Genomic DNA, 11,892 nt, shown 5'->3' with positions numbered 1-11,892 from the left:
GGGATCATGACCCGAGCCGAAGGCAGACGCTTAACTAGCTTGAGCCACCCAGGTGCCCCTGTAATTGAATAGTTTGAAAATTTCAGTCTAGTTGGCACATGAAGTTTAATCAAATGTTACGATTACTAGTAAGAGTTAACTCCCATAATGTGAAAGAGGCAAGTGATAAAAAGTTAATGAGCACAAACTCAGTACTGATAAATATACCCTTTGCATTTATGTAGCAGCTTCAATTATAGGTCTCCAGGGTCTCTGCATATCTGCACATCAATTTGTTTTTTTTTAAAGATTTTATTCATTTATTTGAGAGAGAGAGAGAGAGAATGAGAGACAGAGAGCACAAGAGGGAAGAGGGTCAGAGGGAGAAGCAGACTCCCTGCTGAGCAGGGAGCCCGATGTGGGACTCGATCCCGGGACTCCAGGATCATGACCTGAGCCGAAGGCAGTCGCTTAACCAGCTGAGCCACCCAGGCGCCCCTGCACATCAATTTGTTAATGGGAAAAAGCTGGTTGGGGAGGCAGGGCTGTGCACGGTGACTCCACCCAGGAGCTCTGCAAGCAGAAGAGGGCCCAGAGAGGAATGTGTGGGGCGTGCCATTTATCAGAGTCGGATAGAAAAAGCGAGGCTGGCGCATAGGGTTTCTGGAGCTCCAAGTCAACTATGTTAATGGTATGAGCTAGTGACTCAAGTTTCTCTATTCTAATTAGCTACTTTAGGACTGTAATGACTTACTGACTTAGAGGAAAGACACAGGGGCTGCACATGGCAGTTACCTGTTAAAGAGCACAGATTAAAACTACAAGTGTTTTTTGGGGCACCTGGGTGGCTTAGTGGTTAAGCGTCTGCCTTCGGCTTGGGTCGTGATCCCAGGGTCCTGGGATCGAGCCCCTCATCAGGCTCCCTGCTCAGCGGGAAGCCTGCTTCCTCCCTCTCCCACTCCCCCTGCTTGTGTTCCCTCTCTCGCTGCGTCTCTCTCTGTCAAATAAATAAATAAAATCTTAACAACAAAAAACAACTACAAGTGTTTTGAAGACATCTTGATGGTTCCATCTTTGTATTTTTTAATTTTATTATGTTAATCACCATACATCGTTTATTCTCATTTCCATATTGAACCTGCTCATTCATTCATTAATTCACTCCACAAACATTTATTGAGCACCTGTTACATGCCAAATATTTTCCCAGAAACTGGGGATATGGCAGTGAAGAAATCTGACAGAGATCCTTGTCTTCCTGGAACAATTTAGTAGGGTGTTAGGTGCTAAGTGCAATGCAGAAAAAAATGCAGAAGGGAGGAGGGAGAAGTAGGAAGTGTTGCAGGGAGACAGGAGAATTAGGCTATTTAAGGCAGCCAATTGGGAGAGTAGGCACATTCTGTAGAGCCACATGAGACAGAACCAAGGGGTAAACAATAGGACTAAATTACATGATGGCTGAACTTCCCAACTATTAGAATTGTTCAAAGACAGAACTTTGCAGAAATAAGTGTCTCCCCGGTCCTGGACATGTTTTTTTTTTTAAAGATTTTATTTATTTCACAGAGAGAGAGAGCGAGAGCAGGAACACAAGCAGGGGGAGTGGGAGAGGGAGAAGCAGGCTTTCTGCCAAGCTGGGAGCCTGATGCGGGGCTCAATCCCAGGACCCTGGGATCATGACCTGAGCCGAAGACAGACGCCTAACGACTAAGCCACCCAGGCGCCAACCCCCCCCCCCCCCCCGCCCCCGGTCCTGGACATGTTTAAACAGAGCTTATGCCATTTGCTGGAGCGAGGACCGAACGCCTTCTTGGGATCACTTTGAGCTCTGAAAGTCACTAGTAGAGATCAAATTTGGTGGAGAAGAGAGCCAGGCAGTCATGGGGTCTACAGCACTGAGAGGGCCAAAGAGACAAGCTTCTGCCTGGGGGGTCCCATTACTACACTGGGAAGTGTATATATTGGGGATTCCCTGTAGCCATGGTAACCGGTTCTTTGACCAAGCTGGATAACAAGAGTTCCTGATCGTTTGCTTCCTTTAAATGCAATGAAGATAGTCTGTTACACGTAGTTGCCCCTACAGCTACCTGCTTCTCTTTACATCTGACAGGAACACACATCACACTGTGGGATCAAAGACTTACCAGGTCTGACAAGGTCTTCCCATTGCATAGCGTTGGGAGATGAACCATCAGTAACCGCATGTTGTTGATGTAAAATGCTGGGGTTTTTGTGCCTGTTTTTAATATATATCAACTCATCTTTCTGAAATTTTTCTTGTTAAATTTGGGAGATCTACTCAGGATTTTTTTTTTTTTTTTTTTACAATGAGGTATGACTGACACACAAGGACTCGGATTCTTTATAGCAATTAGTAAAGCTGAATTTTTGTCTTTGCCTCCCCAAGTTTCAGATAGATGCAGCACGTTTTACACTTTTTCTTGTGTTTGTCTAATACACATAATCAGGTTTGTCATCAACACAAATATTGTCTGGAAAGTACTAGTCATTTCACACTTCAATGAAAGGGCTGGCTTGGATGCACAAAGATTTTTCTCAATTTCTTGTTATGATTGGCTCAGGCTCTCAACTATTCACTGGTTGTTACCTATGTAGTACTGGCTGTTCGATCCAGTGTGTTGATGCTTCTTCCTGGTTAAAAAGTGACCTTAGAGATCACCTCATCCAACACTCTTGCTTTAAAATGGAAGAAACTGAAATCCAGAAATGTTAAGGAACTTTTTAAGCGTCTGAGAGCTGTTCTGCTGTCTGGAGCATAGTTAAGTAAGAACCATTTCAGATACTTGAAACCCGGTACTGCTGAAACAATCAGCTTCGCTGACTACAGACTAGTTTGTTTCAGACATCAGAATGAAGGCTCATGGTTCCTGAAAAATCCTTTTTGCTAGGGTTGGGCCAGAGAAAGGTCCAGTTCTTGCTATGAGGTGTGTCTACCATTGGCTCCACCTGGGGGACTATTTCAGGCTGTCATAGGAGTCACTTGAGGGCTGGAGTGCCAGTCCAGGTTTATATTCTGTGAATCTGACTTCTGAAATGACTTTGGGAGTGTGCTAGGATGACTCCGGGCTTGTTATCTCAAGTCACATCCCCTGCCTTGGTGGGCAAGCTGGAATCTTCTCAGGCTTTTCTCTTTGGGATGTCAAAGATCAAAATTTCTTCCCTTTAAAAGTAGAAGTGATTCTGTCTCTTGTTTACACCTTGGGCTCTATAAGCTCTCACACAGCTACATTGTTCGGATTTACCTGTGCACAGCCTTCGTTCTCCCACATGCTTCCCTGCAGCTTTCACACCATGCTTGCTTAGGAACTTGACATTCAGGGTAGCTCTACAGGAATCCTCATTCATCTCTGGTATTTCCACTCTTCCCAACACTGCTGCTCCTGCCTGGAGTTGGGATGTGACATCCTCTGCTGTGTCACCCTAGGGAATGGGACTGACAATTCTGCAGTCACAAGGGAATAACCAAAGCAAAGAATATATAGAAGGGCAAACTTTAAGTGAGCAAGCTTGCTCAAGGTTGTCCCTCCTTGCCAGCCACACCCAAGACAAAGGAGTTCCCCCTTTTTTTCAACCCATAGATGAGGAGATTCATTAGGGCAGCTTGTGAGAGCATCCCTAGGGCAGGACCCACGGGGTCAGGCCCTCTGGGCAGCAAAAGAAACCTGAGCACTGAGTTGTGCTGAACATGGCGTTAAGTTTAAACATCCAGAGGATTCTTCAGTTCTTAAGCTGCAGGATGTAAAGGAATTTTTGATGTCCTTTTCAAGAGCCTTGTCTTGTTCGTTCTGAAGCTCTTTTATTTCCACTGCTTCAATAATGCCACAGTGGCTCGGATTTTGCTGCCAGCAGAAAGAGAGCTGCAGAATTTTTTGCATAGTAAGATCTAGTCTAAATACATACGCTATCCATCATGTACATTTTAATGGAATGCACCAGAATAACAGTACAAATTCAGTCTGCCAGGTAATTGCACCTGAACATTTAATTTTGTAGGCAGAGTTTTATATTAAGTAGGTTCTTAGCTCCTCAACTTTTTGGGTGGATAAAAGGAGGTTTTTTGACATGGGCCTTTGGCTGACATGGGAGTAGGAGCATATCCCGTATGAACATTATAATGAATCTGTGTGTGTGTGTGTGTCTGCACATTCTGCACATAGACGAGAACCAGAGTCTCTAAACACATCATATGCGCAAATAAGCAAGCACAGTTCTATGAAATGCTAGATTTTCACCTTCCTGCACTGCAGCTGGGAAGGAAAAAGACATACAGTTAGAAAGGTTACCCAAAGCTTTCCTCTTTGTGGTATCCAAGTTTTCTGTACCTCGGGCATCCAGGAGGCACAAGGCAAGGACTCTGACTGGGACTGAGCAAGTCAGTGAACACTGGATCATGAGCTGGACACACACACAAATGTCTTGTTATAGATACCTCTCAGGGAAGCTTCAGTGCAAGGAGATCCTCAAATATGCCCGACAAATGAGGGGATAGCTTGTGTAAATGAGAATCAAACTCAGTATCAGGTAATATTTATGATACATAAATACCTTAAATGATGCCATATTTAGTTAACAGGAACATAAGAACTTCCCTAAGCTCACTATGGGTTTATCTAATTTTCTCCTCAAGCAGTTTATGTGCTACAATAGGAAATTCTTTTATGGGACATTTTAGGAATATATCCCTTGAGGAATTCTGTTTAGAAAAAAATACATAAAAGCTTTATTTTTCTAACATAATTTGTCTCCACTCATGTGACTTCTTATATGATGAAACATTATACACTATTTACAGAATTTTAATCTCCTATACTGTTGAGGGTAAGAGAGGAAGTTATGTCTTGGTAACACAGCAGAGTTATGTCAGTGGCCCCATTAAAAATTTTTTTTTGTTATAAATGAAAGTTTTTCTTTACCTTTTTAAAAAAGATTTATTATTTAAAGAGAGAGAGCACAAGCTGGGGGAGGGGCAGAGGGAGACAGAGGGAGGGAATCTCCAGCAGACTCCCCACTGATGTGGGGCTTGATCCTACGACCCTGAGATTCATGACCTGAGCTGAACCCGAGTCGGACACTTAACTGAGTGAGCCACCCAGGTGCCCCTTTTTAAAATTTTTCTAGTGTGGTCCTTGTCAGATTGTCGATCTCAACCCAATCGTAACTTCTGATGATGCAAGTCTCTTGCCTTCCTAACCTAGTGGCTTCTGACGGCTAGTTACCAAAAGATATCACCATTTTACAATAGGAACTCCACACAGAAGTTATGATGGAAAGCCATTTTATTTTTCCCTAAATTTTAAAATAAAAGACTTGAATGGAAAACGTTTAGTACCGTCAAGTCACCCTGAATGCCAGCGATACCTTGACTTTCATAAACACAGGAAGCCAGGTCAAAGTCCCGTCAGTGTACACATTTCTCCATGGTTCTTCGAACAGTTTGGCATGAACAAAATTTTCTGCCATTTTGCTTTAGCAAATAGCAACATAATTTAAAACTTTCACGTCTCCTATGTGACCCCAAAAATCCAACTGCTATATTTATTAATACAGTTAGAAAAATAAAAGCCTTAAAAAATTCATGGTATCAGTTCACGGTGCTAATCACATCATCTCTTCAAACGTAAGATCATTTTTAAAACTCCTACATAACAACCTTTTGGTTTAATTTGAAAGGCTTAAGACTTGAAATCTAGTAAGAGTGTTAAGTCAATGTACATATCAATTATTTCATTTTTACTTGTCCTGGGAGAGTTAATTCCCATTGTCCACTGAATGAATGTCTTTCAAATATTAATAAATATATTACAGTATTTACAAGCATTCTTATCTACTCTGACACTGGTAGAAAGGTAAGCCGTGGGGAGGGACTGCTCTCCCAGCAGGGCAAGCTCATGAAGTCTGGGACAAAAGGCGCAAGTGCTGGAGGATGCGCCAAGGGCTCTGCTTAGGTGTGCACGCAAGCTCTCAGACACATCTCCTTCTGACCAGCTAGCCAGTTTGTTGTTGGATCATGTGTAAATGCTGAATAGCCAGAAACCAGGAAAAAAAAGGAATACTGTGAAGTCATGTCATTTCAGTAGTTAAGAAGACAGGCCTAAGTTCAGACTAAGGTTAACAAGGGTAAAACCACGCTCCATAAGCTGTTAGTGAGTTACTCTCTGGGAATTACCTAATTTAGTCGAGGTGTTGGGTACATGTCATGGATATGGGAGAAACTGTAAGAAATTGTTTTGGCAATAAAAAGTGATGCTAATTCGATTTCTACACTTTTAACTGTGTCACGTGTCTTCTTCTCACACTGCGAACTGTCCCATGTAGACCTCCCACCCACTTGACAAACCTCGTTAATGCTGCTGAAGGATTCACATTCTAATGCTCTGGTAGGAGTGTTCATAATACCCTAATCAGCCTAGACAGCATCATAAACCTGAAGGAGTGAAGCCAAAGATTGAGATGGGCTAGATATCAGTCTTGTGAATGTGAATGAAACTCTAATTTTAGGGGCTTAGTTTCTTATGTTTCAGTAACAGCAGACACTAGTCATTATTTTAAAAAGCCTACTATTGTGGGTCATGTCTATATACCTACACAAATACCATTCCCTCTCCCGGGAGTCATTTCAAGGCCCAAACCTTGGGCCCTCAAAGGGTGTGTGGCTTCCACCAAACCATCTGGGGTATAGAGTCCAAATAGTCCCTTGGAAAATTTTATAAATGAGATTCACCCCATATAATGTTTAAATCTCTTACACGAGAGTCTTTAAAATAATTTAAACATGAGCAAAATGAAGAAGGGTTCTCTGGTGGCCCAAGTTTACATGCAAATACAGACGAACTGTTAACATGCATTATTTTAGTCAATCGGTAAAGTTTATTTCATAAGTATAAGTAATTTTAAGCCATTTACTAAATTGTAAATTTCAATCCATTAAAAACTACTACCAGAGCAGTTGTGAGGTATTACTGTTAATCTAATATAGAAATGTTAACTATGCTTGGATGTGGAATGAAATGTGACTGCCATGCCTTTTATTAAATGGTGCTGTTGCAGTGCTCACTACAGATGTGTCCTATAGCTTTTAGGAAATTCTTGTGCATGTGCATTAACTGATTTTCCAAACATCAATGGCAATTTGATTGGTTGGTCATTTCTAAGCATAACTAAAATAATAGAGGACAGCTCCTAGCCTGGGACAAGCAAGCTGAGAAATTTCAAGTGTACACTGCTACCCTCCAACCTGCCTCCATCAAAAACCCACCCTACTCACTCCAGTCGTTTGCAAGGAAAACTTGTGCAAAAAGCATCCAAAAAGTCAATCAGCAGGTTAATTTTCTTGTAATTTTAAAAGAACTAGACAATGTTTTTTTTCCCCTTAAAATTCATTTATAAAAATAAATAAATTTCAGTTTGAGACCTTAGGTACCAAATTGTGGCTTAATTTAGTTGTGATGGCTAAGACTATAAAGTTATGGAAAATGTAGTTGAAAACGGATGAGCTCCAGCTCATTCCCCGAAGTGTGGCAACGGCCGGCACGCTACGCTGTCACAACCCTTCTCACAGTTAACCAAAATACACTCGACTTCTTGACAAACTTTTAGCCTTCTTTTGTCCTGAAACTCCCACAAAACTTTAATCTTAGACCTCTGTTACAAAACTACAATTAACCATAATACATTCAAGACAGTGAATGTCACCCACTCAGGAGACACTGATCCGTGGCCCCGGGGGAAACACAGCAGCTCAGAGGAAATGGTCCCCCACTGGGGTGTACAGCTCACCCAGATGTTCTGCACTAGAATGCAGGCATGAAGTCCCTGCTCAGAGCAACAACAATTTAAAATCAGTTTGATAGGAGCAAATCCTTCCAGGTTTTGTGCCATGAGCGGATACACAGCCTGGCCTGGCGACCCCGGGGACCTGGTATGTGGCAGAGCCCGGCCACTATGTCCATTAGATAGGAACACTGTCGGGTGGAGGTGCCAATATGACTTACTGCTTAGAACTGTGCGAACATCGACACCGTTGTGAGGCCGATTTCTCACGCGAGAAGCTTTTTGCCTTAGTCAGGAAATGATCTTAGGAACAGTAAGGAACTGAACTAAGGAAAAAGTCTCTGGCCTCCAACTCCACACACACACACACACACAAGCAAGTTTCAAACTACTGTTCTCTCTTGGTGCAGACGAGCAACTGGCTGACCTGTCACGTACCATTAATCGAGATGAACAAAGCATTCAGTCTGTGGAACAACGTGATGCGGCAAAAACCTGATCTAATGCAAATTCAAGCCTATTAACTAAGACCACGGCAAGGAGAGACAGCCCAGCTCAGTGTTCTCCCGCGCTAGTGCCGACTCTGAACACAAAGCAACTGAAAGGCACGGGCTCAGATTTCATTGATAGTCCTCTCTGAAGGGCAGTATTCCGAGGCGCCTGGGGAGGACACGTAGAAAGACTGTGTTTTCCTTTTTAATCGGGCTCTTTTGTTAGCCAACACCAGGCTGCGCCGGCTCGAACTGATGATTTCCGAAATAAACTTTTTGCAGTCTACACACACCTCCATAGTACTCCAGTCCTCCATCAGCTCTTTGGGAAACTGTAGTTCTTCATCGGATTTGTCCACAGACTTAGATTTGGAGAACCTGGAACAAAACAAAATGTTTAGAATATTGTTACTTACAGTTCTACTGCAATACTAAGAAAATACACGCAGAAAAAGTCAATCTGTTGCCAAAACATTATGGAATGGGCGAGTCACCTCATGTTCTTCCATAGGAAGGAAGAATTTCTAATTGGAAATAAAATTCAAAATATTTTTTAAAAAAAGAAACCAGGAAACATGTTTTAGTAAGAAATAGTAATATGGAAGAAAAAAATGAAATAATAATCTGAAAACTCTTAGTGTCCTTTCCAGAATTTTTGGGAAAAAAAGCATATTTATTCACCTGAATACCATACATGATCTAGAGTAGACTTTAACAACAAAAACAAATCAAAGTACATGTTGCTAACGTCCTATCGATAATTCAGAAGGGACTTCAAGTTCTTTCTCCAGTGACCCTGCGTCAGAGTTGGTGAACATGAGTTAACTGTAGAGAGGAGGGCAGACTATAGTAAACTGAAGTCAATTGGTCTTAATCCTGAAAAGTTATCTTCGGACCAGCTTCCTTAGCATTTTTGCCTTTATCAAATATACCTTCCCCTCTCCCGACAATTCTCTCTATGTAGGTGACTAATTATTTGGATTCCAGAGAGCTGGAGTTAATGAGATCAACATCGTAATAAATGTTTTGGGTAATTTTTTTAAATAACTAGGAATCATCTACTCATGGACTACTTTAATGAAACCAAACAGGAATGTAAGTTTAGAGTAGGTACAGAAAGGAACAACAACGTGCCCCACAGCCTTGAGCTCACAGGTGACGATCCACAGTCGGAGGCACAGCGGGCCGTGTCTCAGAGTGGAGTCGGCAGCTGGGAGGCCGCAGTACCGGGCACAAGTCACCAGCGGGGCTCACGGCTTCCTTGCCTCACCGCCCACAGCCACGGTGTGCAGGAGTAGCATTGCCCAGCCCCCAGCACCAGTGCCGGGCTCCCTCCCCGACCGCAGCTGGTGTGTAAAACCCCGACATTTTCGGCCCTGTGAATGCGTGAGCCAAGCTGGCCTGACCTCCTTCTGTCCTTCCTTAAGGACCAATGGTAACCTTACTCTGCGTTAAAAGCAGAGGGACTGATATTCAGGCAACTTTTTTTTTTTTAATTCCCATAAAGCTTTTGGCATAAAGCTTTATTTCTGCCATATTTACAATAGGAAGATAAGCCAAAGTGATGGCAGACCATTGGAAACCTAGAACTAAACAGATTTGCTTCCAAAACTAAAGAAGAAAGATTAGACTGTTACGTGCAAATTTTCAACTCCACTGAAAACAAGGTGAGCTTTAAAAATGACACAGATGTAGTGAAAAGAAGGGCCATATGTACCCCAATGTTCATAGCAGCAATGTCCACAATAGCCAAACTGTGGAAAGAGCCAAGATGTCCTTCAACAGATGAATGGATAAAGAAGATGTGGTCCATATATACAATGGAATATTACTCAGCCATGAGAAAGGATGAATACCCAACTTTTACATTAACATGGATGGGACTGGAGGAGATTATGCTAAGTGAAATAAGTCAAGCAGAGAAAGTCAATTATCATAGGGTTTCACTTATTTGTGGAACATAAGGAATAACATGGAGGACTATGCTATTGATTGATTGATTCCATGATGGTGAGCCTCTGAGAGCTATGGAATATTACTACCTTTTAAAAGTGGAATTATAAGTAAATACAGAGTCAAATTATAGGAGAAGGAAGGGAAAAATGGAGAGGGGTGGAATCGGAGGGGGAGATGAACCATGAGAGACTATGGACTTCGAGAAACAAACTGAGGGTTTTAGAGGGGAGGGCGGTGGGGGGATGGGTTAGCCTGGTGATGGGTATTAAAGAGGGCACGTACTGCATGGAGCACTGGGTGTTATACGCAAACAATGAATCATGGAACACTACATCACAAGCTAACAATGTACTCAAAAACTAATGATGTAATGTATGGTGATTAACATAACAATAAAAATTTTAAAGAAAAAAACCTAATGATGTACTGTATGGTGACTAACATAACATAATAAAATTAAGTTAAATTAAAAAAAGACTTTTAAAGGAACACAAAAGTAATTATTTCTGAAGTAGAAAAAAATGATGACATTCAAGTATCCTTCAAGCAGCTAGCCATGTTCCCTTTAGGAAGTTTTGGATACTTGGGTGCAAGTCAAAACTATATTTAAAACCAACCACCCAGCCACCCCAAATCATGCTGAGCCCAAACCCTACCTCGTCAGCAGTCCTCAAAAGGAGCATTCTTCTTTTACAGAGGATGCTCTGAGGTCCCAGGCCCCTTGCTCACCTGGCAATGCTCCGGAGTGGCCGATGGTGGCCAGTGGCAGGCTTTTCTGGCCTCATGCAACTTTCCCCTCTTTGCAAGGCAGAAGGTCCCAATGAAAAGATGGGAAGAGTGGAGTATGGTTTGGAGGGCAGCCGCATCTATTATCCCAAATAAAACCGAGAATGAGCAGTACTGTTAAAGAGGTAGACTACTGAAAATTAACACAAATTATAATTTCACGAAGCTTAGCTTACCTTTTTGCAACACTGTGAACACACCGGCCTATATACAAAATCAGAAAGGTTACTCAGCATGATACCATAGATGGACTACAAAGTCAGAGAAGCCAATGGCTGCATGGTTATGAATTTCTATAATAAACTGCAAAAACTCTCTGGTTTTTCTACCAGAATGTAACAAATTGATACGACTGTGGATCACCAAGAACACAATCTGTAAACCTTAACTCTTACACTGTTTCCTGTAAAAGGATCAACTTATATCTGTCTGGGCTTTTCTTACTTGTCTATCCAGAGATCACATGACAATCACATCTACTTTTTTTCTGTTCCAACTGGACATATAATTATTAGAGTGATCTTAGTTATGTAAAAGAAATACATGCAGAGAAGCATTTTCCAGGTTTTATTCCAAGTAACTGTTTGCTCTACTCTTTTGAAGAAATCAGTATTATTAACTCCTAAGCATGGCACAATCTGATAATGGGTTGGGTAATCTCTAATATTGTTCCTGTGTAGGAAAATGATTCAACTATGAATGCGATCGGTATTTCTTTGACTATGGTCATCAATTACAAAAAACCTTACCTCTTACAGAACTGACAGGTATAAGACCAGGTGAAGAAGGAAAATCTCCTGGTTCGGCAACAAAAGCAGAGCTAAAAAAAAAAAAAATACAAATTTAAAGGGAGAAAAAAAGCATTGCCAGCAGTTAATTTCCATGTCTA

General features: G+C 41.8%; 1 protein-coding gene across 6 annotated transcripts in view; it reads right to left on the bottom strand.

The window, feature by feature from the left end:
- Positions 1-5,261: 5,261 nt before the first annotated feature.
- The window catches only part of SPIRE1 (spire type actin nucleation factor 1), a 211,802-nt gene continuing 205,171 nt past the window's right edge, over positions 5,262-11,892 (bottom strand). For all 6 annotated transcript variants that reach the window (XM_027576299.1, XM_027576300.1, XM_027576303.1 and 3 more), the window contains 4 exons: positions 11,753-11,823; positions 11,180-11,207; positions 10,947-11,083; positions 5,262-8,639 (listed from right to left, as the gene is read on the bottom strand). In XM_027576299.1, the coding sequence (XP_027432100.1) occupies positions 8,384-8,639; positions 10,947-11,083; positions 11,180-11,207; positions 11,753-11,823 (492 nt within the window). In that variant the 3' untranslated portion in view covers positions 5,262-8,383. The remainder of the gene's footprint in view (positions 8,640-10,946; positions 11,084-11,179; positions 11,208-11,752; positions 11,824-11,892) is intronic.

The sequence above is a fragment of the Zalophus californianus genome, chromosome 14 (genome assembly GCF_009762305.2).
Source record: "Zalophus californianus isolate mZalCal1 chromosome 14, mZalCal1.pri.v2, whole genome shotgun sequence".
In the NCBI taxonomy this organism is placed as follows: domain Eukaryota; kingdom Metazoa; phylum Chordata; class Mammalia; order Carnivora; family Otariidae; genus Zalophus; species Zalophus californianus.
This window is presented reverse-complemented; position numbering and strand designations above follow the sequence as displayed.